At 40.6% G+C, this 18,206-nt stretch overlaps 1 protein-coding gene across 1 annotated transcript; it reads right to left on the reverse strand.

Annotated features, from left to right (window-relative positions):
* Nucleotides 1–5,541: 5,541 nt before the first annotated feature.
* efhd1 (EF-hand domain family, member D1) lies at nt 5,542–17,603 on the reverse strand. The gene is made up of 4 exons (XM_071901319.1): nt 17,326–17,603; nt 10,707–10,854; nt 9,051–9,185; nt 5,542–5,687 (listed from the first exon to the last, which is right to left on the reverse strand). The coding sequence occupies exons 1-4, from the start codon at nt 17,601–17,603 to the stop codon at nt 5,553–5,555; spliced, it is 696 nt and encodes a 231-aa protein (XP_071757420.1). The 3' UTR covers nt 5,542–5,552.
* Nucleotides 17,604–18,206: the final 603 nt, after the last annotated feature.

Here is an 18,206-nt window from a genome sequence, read left to right on the forward strand (position 1 = left end):
GGATGCAGTAGGGGAGGTTTCAGAGAGATAGAGGCGAGTTTCTGAGGGACAAATGGCTGCAGAGGAGGGTAAGAGGTAGTGAGGCAGAGCAGTAAGGACTGGGACCAGTAATATGGGCAGGATGATGAATGGAAACGATAGACAGATATATGGAAGTGGAAAATATGGCAGGAATAGTGAAAGTTTGAAAAGAGGAAGTACAGATAAGGAAGGAACAGAACGCAATGACTCTATTATCATTCATATAAAAGGGCATTCATGTTGCGGATCAAAGATTTCTTCCATTGATGTTTATGGACTAGCTACACAACTGCTGGATTAGACTATGGACTATCAATCTGAAATGTCAATTACCAAAAGGATCACATGGGATGAAATTCCACTGTCAATATTAAGCTGCTATGGTTATTCAGTGGGAGCCTTTTGGACAAAGACTTAAATGTCTTAAATTCCCTTAAATTGAGCTATCTAACATTAGACTGACATGCCTGAATAAACGTATGCCTAAATAATGATTGACAGAATGATATTGACTGAATGATTTGTAGATTAATGCCTTAATTTTTAAAAATCATCACCTAAATCATTATGCAAACCAAAGATTATATATATTATGTTCAATTTGTACAATACTAAAACGTCTCTAGATTTAGCACTTTAGGAAGAAAGTGCAAGTTAGGAAGAAGTCTTAATATTTTAGTAAATGTGTATTTGGAGTATTTGCATTTTTCCCTTTGAACTTTCTTGATATGAAGAACGAAATCACCATGTTATCCATATGGTTTAAAGAAAATTTCATGTAAAGCAACATAAGACATATAAGAGAAGTGTTCCATAAAATGTGATTGTGAGGGATGAGATCTAAATGTATCACACATGCTTCAATGCCTTTGTACAGTGTACATTACATGAAATAAATATTTTCTAAACAAGCTGGCAAATGAGAAGACCCATCATTTTAATCACCTCATGGGCATGGACCCCATGAACTCCAACCTCATTTTTTTATTTTATTTAACCATTATTTACCCAGGGTAGGTTGGCTGAGCATGCTCTTTTTCATTAACACCCTGCCCTACATTCACAATTACAAGCACTCATATGGTTTCGAAACAAAACACACATTTGCAATTTCCATTATAATCTGTTTCTATTAACTTTACAACAGCCTGAAATCCACCAGAGGCTCTATAGCTCCCTCTGTAGGCTATTCCAAGTAGAGGGCGCACAGAATATAAAAGCCTTCTCCCAAGTTACACCTAACAACTTTAGGGGGCATGTAGCAACATAGAAAGAAAGAGAGTGTACCAATAGCCTTGTAGATTAAGACATACCAGTACCTGAGTCCCCGCATGGAAAGAGAAGGCCAACCAACCTTGGAGTATAACCATGGGTGAGCTCCAGCATATGAAGACAATGCTGAGGCATTCAGCAGATGACCATAATCTATGCCTGACATTGAATTTTTGACCAGATGCTGTATATGCTGCTTAAAGGAGAGTTGATCATCAAGTAAAACTCTTAAGTATTTGTAGGTGGTGACAAACGCAATTGTTTTACCTTGAAAAGTGACAATACTCTGATTCAGTGAAATATTCCTAGAATTAGAAAAGACCATAAGTTTGTTTCATGTTATCACAGTCCATCTTATTGTATTATTGTAAGTCATTTTGGACAAAAGCGTCTGCTAAATGACATAATGTAATCTAATAATGTCCATCTACTGATTTGGTGGTAACAGATGCTGCATGGATGACGGTTGTCCAAGGCTTTAACAATGCTGCCCCCTGGTGATCTTGAGTAGTACTGCACACATCTCTGTTTCACTCCCCCCCTGTCTGCTGTCCAATATAGCATAAATCAGTATTCTCAACCATGGTCCTGGAAGTCCAAAGAGTCTGCAGGTTTTCATTCCAAACGATCGCTACATCAACTCATTTCACTGACTCGTTCCGTCTCTCTGGATGAAGGTGTGTTAATCAGTGAAATCAGCTGCTGTAGCTAGTGCACATAATTGACAACCGTTGGCATAAATGACTTTATTCCAAGTAGATCAAATATGTAGATTCTGGAGTCACAAATTGACAGCTTCACCAACTTCCTTTTTTTTGCTTTTTGTCAAAAGAATGCAGTAGACAAGAAATCCATTTAAAAGGCAGAGTGGGTGACTAATTATTTAAGTTTGTACAGACGACTTAATTCAGAGTATCAGCAATCAACTATGTACAAAGTTTACACTGGTATCTGAACAGTGTACGACTTCCCAACATTGCTACCATAGCTATTCCATTTAGATCGAGCCTCCTTTATTAGTAATGAGATGGATTTCTACATTTTTCTATCAGTGTTTGATATCCTTTATTGCAAACATCAAGTCACCACATTTTCCATTCAGGTAGGTAGTATAACAACATTGTATAATTTTAAAAAGTGCCCAAAAATATGTCACAGACCTTTTTAAATTTGGCAATTTAACAGTCTATAGTAAAGAAAGAAACTTAAGCCTAGATTACCACAAACACAAATGACAATGGTATACTATTTTATTTATGAAAAAATACATCATTTTCATTTTCCACAACAAATAGCTAGAAAGGTTTGTGCTACATACAGTAGTTTTGTTACATGATAGACAACCAGCGCAAACTAGAAATTAAATGCATAAATAAATGGGACCGGTTACATGAACTGCACTGCACCTCTTATGGGGCTGCTACACAGGACGCTGGGCCAAACAGACGATTCGCGACATTGCAAGTGTGCCATTCTTTTCCAATGAGAGGAGAGCAGTGAGCAGAATTTCCTACTGCCTAGTCAATCTCACAAAATCGAGCTATGCTTGCCGCACTGGTGCACGACACATGAACACGCAGGCTTGTAGCCTACCAGGTAGCCAGTAATACTACATTGCCTTGTACTGTAGGCCAGTGATTCTCAACCTTTTTCATATCACAGACCCTTAATTTAGTCCACATTAGGGCCACGGGATCCCATTTTATGATTTTAATCACAAATCTGAGAATATTTTTATCGTTAGACATGATTTTGTCCAGAATTCTATGACTATCTGTATTGTAGGTAGAGAGATAACAGTGAAACTATGATAAAAATTCTCTCATTCTTCTACATTCTCTAATTGTGTTAACTTCTTGTAAATGAAATAATGGTGAAGTTTAACAATTTATCAGTTTGCTAGGGACCCCCTGGAACCCCCTCAAGGACTCCTAGTGGTCCCCGGACCCCACGTTGCTTGATTCACAGGCTAAATTCATATAGCTGCCTGGCAGACTGCCTCTGTATTGCTTTGCTTCCTGCCAGGCACCTGTGATTGTTAAACAGCCTACAAGGCAAGGTTATTGTTATTACAAGGTTATTGCTTAGCTGTCTGGCAGGCTAAATTCCTATCTATCTGCCTGACAGACTGCCCTGTATTGCTTTGCTTCCTGTCAGGCATCTAGCATTGTCTAACATTCTTTAGTCTGCCTGGCATGCTCTTACTTGGGTTCCTGGGAAGCTTAATGTGACATTCTGCTGCCTAAGAGACCGCTTCTATTGTTTAGCAACATGTAGCTAGTATTAGTTTGTACCGGCTGCAGTCTGGCAGGCCAATGCTACTTAGTATTTTAGCAGTGGCAGAATATCACTGAAGTGTGTGTTCTCACTTTAGTTAGGGATAAAACAATAGTATTTTAAAGAAGATATCATGTTAATTATAGGCACTTCTCCAAAACTTTAGCTACTAGGTTAGCTAGCTAGCCAGCTAACAGAATTACCACCCTACACAAGGTGATCTAATCAAATATTGGCAGCTTATTTGCATGCTGTCTCTTCATCTTATCACAGTGAAGCCCCAACAAATACAACACGCCAAGTGACCAATTCCGCATCTGTTCATTTTCTATGAAAAGCGAGATGTTCATTGTGCATGCTGGGATAGCTTGCGTTGCAAACCAAGCACGCAATGTGGGGAAAGGAGTGGGACAAAAGTTTAAATTCCGATGACTTTATGCAAATGCAGGCAGTGTTCTCCATGCAAGAACCAATCCATTTGGCCAAAGAAGATGACATTGATTGCGCAATGCTTCTACCAGCTTTCACCCACTTTGTCATTACCATGAAGTAACGTCTCCCTACCCATCAGGACACTGATAGGAGAAATGCTGCCTGGAGGAATGAGGCAGATATCGTCAGTGCCCCCAATGGGAAGTCTACACAAGCTATTGAGAGGGCTTTACCAGTGAATTCAGCAGTCGTTAGCAATAGTTTTTCCTTAGTCGATTTGTTGTTTGAAATGTATTTCTCCAACTCCATGTCCTGGTTATTAAAACACAGTTATCTAAAATGTTTGCATATCAAAATATTTGGGTCGGGTAAAATTGATCCCACTTGCTACCAGTAGTTGACATGCCCAGAAATGATCCAAGCTACGACTCCACAAACCCATCGCCTACAGTGGGGCTTCTCCGTCAAGAGATGCGACATGTCTATTTACGGCATGCCGCAGTTGAGCACTGCCATAGAACTCAATGAAAGCTATTACACCAGCCACAGACGCTGTGGAATTCTCTGCAGCTGGAATTCTATTTTTGCGCGAGTGGTCTATGTCTACGTGCATATCTGTGGCCAGATGGTCTATAAAAACCTACGTACGTGCTTTGAGAAGCCCTATTACACAAAATGGTCTCTAAAAACATGCATAAATGCTTTTGTGAATTGTATAAAGCAGTGATCTCCAACCATGTGTCATCAAGAGTATATGCAGGTTTTTGTTCCAGCCAACACAATAGCAGATATGCAAACATATTTGAATATTATAAACAAAGTAACAAGAAAACAAAATTGTTTGACACATATCTTCACATCATGATAATGTTTGTAACATAAATTTAAAATTGCTCCACAAACCTATTAGTGAAAATTATATCAGTCATCCCAGAGCGTTAATCAATTACACTGCAACTGGAACATATAGGTATAGAGAACATATACTGCTTTGCTCTTCCTAAATAAGTTAATATTCCCTTGAAATGAGATTTCACATCCATTTTTTTAATATGCTTGGGTCAGTTTGTTTGCTGACATGTTCCCCTCAAAGTGTGTATTCACCATCAGCATTCAGACTTCTACTCTGATAATTGCAAAATTACTAAAAGAGGATCAGGGTGGATCTGCTTGAGTATGGTATGTGTGTTAGAAGTATAATTTTCAGGCTGCTGGAAGGAAAAATAAAAATTAGTGAGTGACATCCCAATGCTGCCTCAGGGATAGTCACAGATGGCGGTTGACTGCTTAGAAACTCTACGGACAAAAATCTAGTTCCGAAAGTGTGACTTGAACACAAACTAGCTTGGGGAGTCTTTGAGGTATGAAATGTTAAATATTTAGGTGAAGTTTTTACTTTAATGCAGGAACAAGCCTTACAAAGTCTCCATTCTTGTCATAAAGTGGAAAATTCTGAGCTATGACATTGGCTAAAGTGGCAGCATATAGTGAAGCCGTTTCTAAAATCTCCTTAAGGGTGAATGTGCATGTCCGGACCTTCATCTGGAGGGTCATGAGCAGAAGGCCGACTGCAGCTCTTTGAAGGCGGCCCGTCTCTGTAGCCTCTCCAGTTCCTGCCTCTTGCGTTCTTCTTGTTCCTCTCGAATCTCAGCCTCAAACTTGCTGCCCATAGACAGAGCTTGCATCTGATAACACACAAAATGGCAGTGGTTCTTTCCCATCAATATAAGTCATTGCTAAATCCTATGCCCTGTATGACTATCCTTTCACCTCGCTTAAGTCATCAGGAGTCAATTCATTTCCTATTAGAGGTGAGTGAAAGTAAGCACAAAGCTAAGCATTATAAGCATTGCCATCCTAGACCAAGAGGGGATAGGTCTAGAATGGCAATGCTTATAATAATGACATAGCCATCGCCTATCTAGGCAATCATCAATGTACACGCTTGTAGAAATTACCACACCTCCATGTATGTGTGTTACACCACCATGTGCCATTAGGGCCTTCTTTACTTTGATTATAATGGGTATGGTTATAATAATGATGCAGATAGGTATTAGGTGCTTTTATACAATGGTACTGCTGGAGATATTTTATTTTTTTATAATATGCAGACTTAAGCATAAAAACAGAAGAAAGCAAGGATATTCTAACTACCTTTATGGTTACTACACTAGTCAGCATAACAACCCACTGCAGTTTTCATAATGTGCTCCACCAAGTGGAATAATTTGTTCAACAAGCTGAGGTTGGACTGCCTCAGCACTTTCCGTTCAAATAGTCACTGTATTAATGAAGGGCGTTTCATGCATACAGGGACATGGAATCTTTGTTCATGCAATGAACAAAGATTTACAAGCATAATTTTACTGTTCTGTTTGTAGATATTTCTACATTCTAATTTCTTTTATCATTTAGCATTCAAGATTTGCTGGTTTTACAATTTGATTTCCCCTGTACAAATAAAGGTTGAGTAAAAAATATTAGCTTGTTGAAAAAGTCACATTATCAGTGATGTAAATAGGTTTTCAATGTAGTGAGTCCCCGGGACCCACAGGTGGTAATTTGAGTGGGTCCCAGGGAAATTGAGTGGGTCCCCAATAATATTTGTTTTTTTAACAGCAAAAGCACAATTTTTCTGTTTGTATTTTTAAGTTAATTTTACCTACTCCTATTTATATATTTGATTGCAATGTTACACAGCTCACTCTGCTGCTTACACAGCAGAGAGAGAGAGAGAGAGAGAGAGCCCAGCAGTCTATGTGACACAGAGCTTCAGGAGAAAGCGAGGAGCATAAAACAATGTGCTTTTTTCCACGCATGAAAAAACACAACCGAGCCCGACATTAGCTGTTGTAACAGTCGCAAATATGCCTACTATGCTTTTGGAACATTGTTTGGTTGCAGTAACAGATTAAGTCACTGGGTGGCGCTCCTTGTTTTTTTACTGAGACTGAGTTACAGCAACAGGTTGAGTAGGCTACTACCAACTACTCCCAGTCTACCCAATACTGACGTCGTCTCGCTCTGTCATGCTATCCAGGAGTAACGTTAGCCTACTTCCCTAAAGCTAACAAGCACAAAGCTAATGTAAGCTAAGACACGACCAAGCGCGTTACAGTCTCGGGTCCCGTCGGGTTCGGGTCGGGTTGCAGACCTCTAATGTGTAGTAAATGAAACGACTAGTTAGTGAAATCAAAGTCCTATGTTGCAAACAGAATGGGCATTTTTATCTTGTGGCCATCCACAATGATATGAATCGATTTGAAGAAACATAGTGGCTGATGCACAGACATGTCAATCATGGCTTTTTTTCCTCGAATAGTAACAAGCAACTTCGGGTAGAAGAAATATCTGTTTCCATCGCATTAGCCTATCTGTGCTTTCCCGAATAACGTATTCGGATACATCCCTACCTGCAATAGTTTGTTGGCCAGCAATATGTTTGATCTTTTTCTTTGGTGGCATTTTAAAACGCTTTCCTTTCACTCATTGAGACTGAACAAAACGGGGGATATGCGTGAGATATATGCGCAGACGGTGAGAAAATCGCGGCCGGTGGATTTTTTTTTTTTTCAACACGGCGCGTCCCCTGGACGGTAAAGCATAATCGGGTCATCATCGACATGAGTGAATACAACATCCACGTGAGTTTATTTACCAATTACCAAGTTTGTAGCCTTCTTGAAATTAAATCTGTACGGCGAAAGTAGCATTGGATGCAGGTCCAGCAAGGGCATTAAGTCTCTCCCGCGATGATTGAGACTATTTTCTAGGAAAAAATAGGGTGCGTCCCCTGGACGCGTCGATAGTGAGTTTACTGCGTACTTTCGGATTTTAACGCGTCAGAGACGCAGGACGCGCACCTATTTACATCACTGCATTATGACTGCCAGGTCACACCTGTCAGTCCTGAGCTGACTCAAACGGTATCTACCAAATATTTTTTGGTTTATTTTATCCCATTTAGGTGGGCTTTGTCATGGGACAATATAATAAGTAGTTCAGACAATCAAGTATTTGAAAGTCAATGCAGTCTACTTTCCCGTAACTGTCGACTTACCCTGTATTTGCCCAGATTTCCTGCATCGAGTCATATCTGACTAGTTGGTTAACCCCACCCACCCGATACTCCATGCAGGTTAAAACAAAAACTATTTGCTCCAAGCCTGGAATCACAACTCTTAAACCCAGACTTAGAATTTTTAAAAAATAAACTATTTTATGTATTGACTCAAAAACAGTAGCCTACCGGCAAAAAATCAGACACAGACCTGAACAGAGCCATGGCTTGTTGGAGATATATCTGTTCAGATCTAGTCAATATCAAGGAGCCAAGCTGTCCCATATAGCTCATGACCCAGAGCACAGAAAATGTTGGATGTTCTTTTTTGTGCACTAGGGGGCAGTATGCCCTAAACCAGTCTCTATCAACTCCAAATGTGTTGGGAGGAGAGAGGGAGGCTATCAGACAGCAGGGGTGCGACAGCTCAGTGGTATTTTTAGTCATTTAGCACAGAAACATTAACCAGATCTCTCCTCCTAACCCACATGAGGAAAATGAGGGAAAGAGGCCACAGAAATTCAGCTCACATTTTAATATGGCTGACCTGTATATTCAACTGGGACACTTAAACTACTGAGACATGAAAACAATGACAGAGCCATCTGCGATTATATCTGCATTGACAACCATATATCATCATTTATTTTTCCACCTATACCCTTTCACTCTCTCTCAAAGCAGACACACACACAACCACAGACCTTACATTGACTACATTAATTCCCTCCCTTACCCTCACCACTCTAATCTAGATCTAACCCTAATCTTAACCCTAAACCTAAGTCCTGATCCTAAACTAACTTTAACCTAACCCAAACCCAATCCTAATCTTAATCTTAACCCTAAACTCGACCCTTGAAAAAGCAAGGGCCGGCCAAAATGTCCTCAGGTCTCAAGGGTCTAAAACTCAAATTGGTTCTCGCAAGGACAGAAGTACAAGACCAAAGACGATACATGCACACACACATGTAAACATTCATACCTTGGCTTCAAAGAAGTCTTTGGCCCCCATCACTCCCTCAGTAGAGACGTCTATCTCCGACAGCCTGGCCAGCACCATCAGGCCACTCTCCTCCTGCAGCTCTCCAGCCGCTGCCTTCCGGAAGATCAGGAGAAACTAGAGGAAGACGGCAACTAAGGTTAAGACTTTCAGTGTTTTCCCTACCTTGAATAAAATGTCCAGTACTAAGGTGCCACTACAGAGAACACTGAATTGACAGTTTATCATCGCCTTGTACTCAACTGCGATATCAGACATGGCTAGCTGGTAGAAGATTCAATTAAAGTTCCCTGGTTTCCTGATAAGGTAAGTTGTGTCACTTTACAACATTAGATTGTTTGATTTAGTTTTTGCATTTTGTTTGTTGGACTTGTGGAATAGTGGTAATATTGGTAGCATGTGGGTCATTATGTGTCTTCGTATTGCTTGCATGTGAAATCAGCAACAGTTCAGAAGAGCCAGATCTAGCAAGGGATGCTGAACAAAAGTAACTATAAGTTGATGTACCCTTCCTGGAATAGTAGTGACATCATAAGACGTTGCTTTGTCTAGGATGGCTTATAAGCTTTGTTAGAGGGTGAACTATATATACGCTTGTATTGTCCTCCTCTCCATTCTGGAATGCATGAATAATCCTTTGATATAGACATAAGACTGTTGTTGTGCTTCATACAATAGTTATTCAAAGTAGACCCTAGGAAGATCATCATAGACATAAATTCTTCCATTGCCATCCCTTTATTTTTCTGTCTTACTGGGTGGTCTTGTTAAGTGGTACAGGATCCACTGAATTGTTACAATTGACGATTGTGGGCTGTGGGTTGAGAATGTACTGTTGTGAACTAGTGGTAATGTTCGTTGTAAGGTTGGTTGAGTGGTTTGATTTATATGTCGTTATATTTTCAGGTGGCTTTTCAAAACTTGAAAATGAGGCAAATTTTGTTTAGTGTGCTTTCGTTTTGTAAGTGTTCGGCTTGTTGTTTTTTTGGTCTTGGCTTTTTAGTAAACTAAATGGCTTGTGAGCCAAGACGCTTACAGCTAGCAAGCATGGAACTAGTGCCAGGTTTTTACTTATTATAGAAAAAGTCAAACAGCCCAGCCAACTCTAAATTTGGTATTAACGTAACTGCACCCAATTCCAGACATCGTACGACCAAACTAATTCATCCTGTATTGTTTAAATTTAGATTTCTCATAAATGAATCATGCCGTTTGTCATTACCTTGTAATTTTGTTTTCTTCCAGACCCTGTAAATGGATGGTAGCGCAAGTAGTTTTGAGGTGCAAAAGCTTATGCAGTTCTGGACACTTCATTCAGGTCATGCCCAAAATGCAATCTAAGAGTTTACACTTCTCACGTTAACTGATTGTCTTTATATGTCTAAATATCTATAGATATGAATGAAATTTGATATTTAGCATCCCAAATATGTAGGAATTTGCCTCACTTGCCTTTTGGTAGGGGACTTGAAAAAAATCGTACCGAAATACTCAAAATGTCCGTAATTGGATAAGGTGTCAGGGATTGGACACAGTTCAACTTTTCTCCCAAACTCCTAAATCTGTAGCTCTTGCTTTTTCTCTACTTCATCTTCACTGGAAGACGAGAACAGAAGAGCAAGACATACACACACATACCTCTCTGAAGCTCAGCTTGCCATCAAAGTCTTCGTCCACCTCCTTGATCATGTTTTTGAGGCCCAGGTGGGTCTGCGGAGCTCCCAGCTTCTCCATCATCAGCTTCAGCTCCATCAAGTCGATGAAGCCGTCTTTACCGGAGTCAAACCTACAAAAACACATCCAGAATTAGGTCCAACTGGGCTGGCACACAGTGTAGAACCAACTGGTCTGTGGTTCCTCATGCAGTGATTATGCTTTGATATTCAGTCATTAAAAGGAAAACTCTAGCCTTAGATACTCTTGCCCTGTTTGATATGATCAGTTTGTGATGTTCAATGCATCCCAGGAATTTTGTGATGAAGTGTTGGAATTGACTTTTCGTTGTACCCACTTACCCTCAACCTGCCTCATCTTCCTCCACTCCAGTTAGTGATTTGGTACGTTTCCCTGAATGAACCACGGCCCTTACTCAGGACACAACATATTAATTGTTTATTGTTTATTTGGATCCCCATTAATTGTTACCAAGGCAACAACCAGGGTCCACAACATGTCTTGTGGCTGCGTATTATCTGGCAGGCAAAAAAAAAAAAAAAGAAGTTTAATTTCTACCGGGTTCCCCTTTTGGCTCTGATGTTAAATTCCATGACTTTTCCATGGTTTTCCATACCTAAGTCAGAGGACTTCCATGACCTAAACATTTTTTTTTTGGTAATGGTATTGGTAATGTTGTTTTTCTAAAGGGGTGAACAGTCTGAACTCCACTCCAGGTGGACTGATCACCTAAACCACCTAATGCTCCTATGTGTGAAACAAGTCTGAAAATACATTGTGCTATGTTCCTGGAAATTGACCCATTTGGAAAATTCCCTGATATTCCATGACTTCCCCAGAGAATTGATCAAATTCCCTGACTTGCCCTGTCTGGAATACAGCTTTCAAAATTCTGTGATAATCCAGATATTCCATAGCCAGTAGAAACCCTGTAAAACAGGTTTCACTGGTTGTTCCCTAGAACAGGTTACACAAGTTACAGGGTGGAGTGAATATAGTGAAAGTCTTGCTGTCCAACTGGCTGTTAGGATAAAGGCCACAAGTTATCTACTGCCACCTTGAGTGCCAAATACACACACCGTTTTCTCCAATAAAGCACGAAAACAGCCATTCTTAGGACACAAAGCTATCGCCTCAGTCACGCTTGCATGTGATTGTGTTGTGAGAGATTCGACTGGCCAGTCGGACAGCTGTTATCACCTGTGAGCCAATGGCAAACCACAGAGAGGCTTATGTCTGATAGAAAGAGTATTTATAGAAGCTTTCAGCAGCTGTTGGGGGGGCAGCAAATCTGGTATGAGTGAAAGCACACACACACACACACACACACACACACACAGAGAGAGAGAACTATCAGGCATGCCGAACCCAGAGTGAGAGTAATCTGCTCAGACCAAAAAGGAAGCCATTGTTTCATTCCAACTCTTCAAAAGGCCATGAGGGCCCTCCCTCTGTGCATTTGAAAAGACCCTTATTTAGCGCTGTTAACCATGAAACAATCATCCTAAGATAACATCATCGCAGTGGCACAAAAGAACATTGAAACCCATCCAGCATTGAAAGTCTCAGGAGGAAATACTCTAAAACCTAGTGCATATCCAAATACCTATAACTAAGGGTGCCTTCACACCACATGTTTATTTGAACTCTGGAGCGTTTCTTCCTTTAGTTCAGTTCGTTTGGCCAGGTGAGAACAATTCCATTTGAACTCGGGTTGCACCAAATAAAGACACAGAGACAGTTGAAAATGCGAGTCTCTGTCCTCTTCCAAGAGAACTGACGTGTGGTTCATTAGGAGTGAGAACGTAGTCCAAAGAAACAACCCCAAAACGGATTGATACTCATATTCAGCTATTTCTTCACGTGTTCTTAACTGGTATGAACACCAGAGGAGAAGAAGAGCGAGGACAGAGAGGACAGGACAAGTCCACCATGCTTAGCTTAAATTACAGGAAGTGGAATAAGGTTTGTTTAGACCCCCCATTCTCCTGCCACCAAAATCTCTAACCTGGTGGGATGACAAGTTACCAAAACTCTGTCTAATAAACAAGCTACTTGTGAGTCCTGTTTACAAGCCCTGGTTCACTTACAATTGGCCAATCTTTTCAGTGGAATCCACAAAGAAACCAATGCAGTGCTTCTGATCCAAGTCTAATTTCTGAGCCAACTATCCAGTTGAAAGCCAATTAAATCCGCTCACACACATATACACAAGCAAGAAGTTAAGTACAGTAAATCAAATTTGTGCAATGTATCTGACAACTGCTGGTTGAGCTAGCAGTGTGACAACTGTTCCCACAACAACTGACCATCTCTGCCCACATCGGATTCCTGAGCACTTGCGTGGCCAAAGCTTATTAGAATTAAAAGACTACGACTGAAAACTAACTCGCTCACTGCCTAAAACTCATAAATGTAATTAGAATAAAAGCAGAAAAATGGAAAACTATAATAGCCATGGCTCACTACCATGCTTTTGCATTTGGAAAAAGACGCATCAGATTATCTGCTGAGTTTAATTCAAACAGCAGCTCACATAGTGAAGATAACCATGTTTCCTTGTCTGCTTGCATAGATACTTAAAGTCGTTCTGACCTGAATAGCTTAGGTGTTTTCTTCTGAATTCACAACTAACTGTTTAATACCAGAGAAGAGGCTTTCTTCATTTCAGGGAGTGGTGCCACTTTCCCTGCAATGGTCTGGGCCGGGCCTCATTGTTCCGGCAGCATTGTTAATTATAGATGCCACAGCTCTTGGCATAAGGGAACTCACTCTCACTCACTGCTTTTTATAGTCTCCTTCATTCTGACTTTTCAATTCAGTTCAGTTCAAAGAGCTTTAATGGTATGGCTAGAACAGGAAATCTAAAAATATACAACAAAATAGAGATAATAAAAAGCAATGATAACTTATCAGTTGAACTTCTTTTTCATTTAAGACAATAATATTTCAATTGGATGATTCAGTTGAAATGTTTAATTTGGTTGGTTTGCTCTTCCTCTGGATAACTGAAGCACACACAACCGGTATTGGTGTCAAATTCATTGTTTTTCTTTAATTTTGGGTAAGAATTCTGCTCTCACATCTGTGGATTTTCCACAGTGTGATAGGAAGTGGATCTCTGTCTTCAGCTCTCCTATCTCTCTCTCTGCTGCAGAGATGGATTGTATGTATGTATGTATGTATGTATGTATGTATGTGTGTGTGTGTGTGTGTGTGTGTGTGTGTTTGTCTGGAGAAGATGCAGGTAAGGGTTGTCAGTAGGCTACAATACATCCTCATTTGCAATGCAGCAGCCCATTTTAGCCTGGCTCTAACTCTGATGTGGAGTTTTGCTCTACAGATAAAATATTTTTGTGGACATAAGGGGAAAAAAGACAAAGGAGCGAAACTGAATTCCTAACAAAAAAAAAAAAAAACACTGAGTCAACAGAGGGTGCATTGTTACAGTCCAGCTAAAAAAAAAAAAGCTACTCAAACAAATCTAAATGTGAAGCTATATTTCACTTTGGTATGAAGGTGAGGATACATGGGCAAATATACATTTTTCTGGAAATACTCCTTTGCTTACTATTTCCTCACTATAAATAATTACTAAAACTAATGTATCATGATAATATCTAGCCAAGCTTTCAACGCACTGGATTAAAACTGTGAAATATGCCTTTAAGCCCAGTGCTTTCTGAGAGGAAAACTGGGTCACCAGGCGGCGGATCCCCCATGGGAATGAGGACTGGGTGAATGGGATCAGTGCAGCATAATAAGAAAAGGAGTGAAACTGAAGAGATTTGAGGCGGAGGTAGCTGAAACTCCTAGATGACAGACGAGTTTTGAGGTTAGAAACCAGGTTGTGATGCCTACCACCTATTTGCCCCGGCCACATTCCCACCAGCCAAGTACCCACCAGCTAAACTACGCCATCAACACCCACTAGTCCAGTTGGACCTGGGGCAAACTCATTCCAAAGCAAAGCGATGAGGAAAGTCTCAGAAAACGACAGCTACCGCCATCTGACCTGGCACCAACCACCCAGAGCCGGGGTCAAAAGTAGCCTGAGAGCCTGGCTGAGGAGAAACTGGAGTTACAAGGCCTATTCCTAAATAAATTCTCAATGGAATGCTACTTGGCATATAAATACATGATACAAGATGCATCATGATCATGATATCATGACGCATCAAACAGACACCTGGCATTCTATTGGTTAATGCTTGCTCCAGATGCCTTAAATTTGCATAAAGTAGACCTGAGCTCTATTTTTGGCACCACCCTCTTGCCCCTACTCTTGGAATTTTTCAATGCTCACCTTCCTACAATTCTCCACAAAATGTCTATGCCTCTCATTCACATGAGTAGGGGACATTAACCGATAAAGGTGAAACTAAAGCCACCGACACACCTGACCTCTCCGTTTGTGTTCTGCGCCTAAGATCAGCCATGAAATAATTAATTGCATCAAATCAGGAGGCTGTCAACAATTGTATTAGCTATTGTTGAGCATGCCACTATATCCTGATCTCATAATACGCAATATAGGGTCCGCAATTCAATACAACCACGATACGATGTCATAAATAAAAGTTCAATGACAACAAACTAGTGCAGAATTATGTTTATTTCTGAGTCACAAATCTCTCTAGCAATGGCACTGGCTTGCTAGAATATAAACAGCAATTTAAAAATGTCATTACAAAGTGCACACAATATAATTTCGATGGTGATCTTGTGAAACTGATTGACAAGCAGTCTCATTTGTGATTACTACAGCAGAACAAAATGTAGCCAATATCGCGATACATAATGTCGCATTTTTGTATTGTGATATGTTGAATTTCGATATATTGTCCCATCCCTAACAGTGTCCATATAGTCAGCGTTCTGTACTGTAATGATGTATTACATGAAATTATAGTACTATGTAACACCAGATTGATGACCACATCATGGAGGCACAGGATAGGGCACACTAGCAACGAGCAGCATGTGACACTTGTGTCCGTCATGGGAGGATATATGCTTATTAACAACTGCAGGGACTATTGTTGGGCTGAAGAACTCACTGAACTTAACCCCATGCTTTAGGTCAGAAAGAGAGAGAGTTGAAGGGAATAAATGCTAAATTAGACTTTTTGAGCATGCATGATGTCTATGTGGGGAAATGCTCAATTTGTCAATGGACGTCTTCTGGTGGAAAAACAATACAACATAAACCAACAAGCCTCGACCAGCAAGGACACAAGACACTTTGTCTCTACTAGACAGAATATGAGAATTATTCTTTCTTTCTTGCTGTACCTCTCCTTCCACCCTGTCCGCCTAATCTCTAGTATCTGAGAAGTTCTGTGACCTGCTACCTCTCTCCTAAGTGGGACTCCTTCTGCGCTGAGACGAGCTCGACTGCAAAACCAGAGCAGAAAAACTGCACAGTCATTGCATAATGTAGACCCAGTACTGGCCGGCAATCAATAACTTGCAATGTGCTTTCCATCCAAAATGTTATATCGCAATGTAACAGAGGTGGGGACTCGAGTCGCATGAAAGTCCTAGATATTTAGTTTTCTTTAAGATATTAAATTGATACTGGACTCTTGATTTGTTCTGACTTGAGTTGATGTTCTACATTTAGACTTGAGACTTGACTTGGTAATTTACATTTAGACTTGGGACTTGACTTGAGACTTGTGCCTCAAGACTTGAGATTGACTTGGGACTTGCGCAGAGTTGACTTGGTCACACCTCTGCAATGCAATATCGTGATATTCGAAAATACTGCGATATTCGATATTATCCAATATTGACCCAAGCCTGATTTCTACCCAATAGTTTGATGTGTACCTGTAGCCAGGTGGCTGTACTTGCATGATATCAGTTTAAGCACAATGGTTCTATAAGTGGTGCAAGAAAGTATGTAATTTCACTCCTTTCCTGATCGGAGGTCCCACCAGCACGAACACAAAGACGCTATTGTCACCAGGAGAGGGGGGTGCTGCTGAGGAAACTGCCTCAGACAAGAGTGGCCCTTATCCTCTGATTGAAAAGAGCACCAACACAATGCCTGTACAGTTCCATTGCACCAGGAGAGAAAGAGAAAAAAAATATTATTTCACCCGGTTGTGGGTGTCAACATGCCCCGTGACCTCTGTCATTTCATTGGAACTGGATGACTTCTCATGGTCTGATGTTGCAGGTGGACCAGCCCATGAGAAGAATAAGAAGTACCACAGAGATAGGAAGTCTCTCTTAAATTTACACAAGACTGGATGGACGAAGTGTATAAGAAATAGAGAAAACTCCCAGGTGGTTGTGAACAGCGCCTGCAGTGACCAGTGAGTCAATCAGTCATTTAATCAATCAGCAGAGTCAGTAGTTTCACCTGGAGGCTTCACGTCAGCAGCACAAGCTTAATCTCATCATGGGCTTCTAGTCCCACATGCTCATTCAGTAATAATCCCTTTAACAGTTAAGTAAACATGTCGGCCTGTTCATTACATAGCAGAGACAATCCCATAACCAAAAGAAAAAAATCCCTGACACCCTAAAATCAACAACAGTTTGGTCTTATCAGGTCTCAGATTTAGCCTACCTCTTGAACATTTTCTCCATGTCCTTAATCTGTTTGCGGGAGAACTCTTTAAACTCGGTGAAGGGGTTGAAGACCCGGGCTGGTCTGGGAGCAGCGCTTCCCTCGTTGATGTCCAGCCTACGGGTCAGCTTGGCGGACAGTTCGGAGGACGAGTCGCTGCTGGGTGGCTCCGGGTCCCGGGGTTTGACCGATATCTGCTCGGTCGCCGGTTCGGGTTCAGCCGCCTGCACAGCGGCCAGCCGCCGCTGCAGTTTCCTGGCCAGCTCTTCCGATGCCATGCTGATGAGGATAGCAGCCTTCACACTGGCTGTCTGAGAATGGAGCTTCAGAGCGGTTTAAAGTACCAGTGTCAAACTAGTAAGAATGAAAAAGGACTTCCGGTCACAACCTTCAAAATAAAGGCCTCGTTGACGAACGCGTTTCAACGTTTTTGTAGTATTTAAAGTGATATATAAAGTGATAATTAGGCTAACTTCATTTGAGGGTGGATCTGTAGTAAATCAAAATACAGTTGCTGTGTTTTTTGTTTGTTTTGTTCTGATTTTTTCTTTTTACACCCTCCAAGTTATCTGAGAATTTCTTTGTAATTTTTTTAACAGTTATCTGGCATCTTGCATAGGCCTAACATATACAATAAAAAAGACATTTAAAAGAAAAAAAAACCCACATCTATTAAAAAGTCAGAGTTTCACTAGATATTTATTGTAATTTTTTTGTAAGGCAAAATCAACTCACTTCCGGTCTTATTCTTGCTCTCTTCAGCAGCTTGACCCAGCTCGTCAAGTTAGCCAAAATAACAATAAAGCGTCCGGTCGAAACTTTTCAAAATAAACCCTTTATTGACGAACAAGTGTTCCATTTTTTGAGGTTTTTTTTTTTAG

This window comes from Centroberyx gerrardi, chromosome 6 (assembly GCF_048128805.1).
Source record: "Centroberyx gerrardi isolate f3 chromosome 6, fCenGer3.hap1.cur.20231027, whole genome shotgun sequence".
NCBI lineage: Eukaryota > Metazoa > Chordata > Actinopteri > Beryciformes > Berycidae > Centroberyx > Centroberyx gerrardi.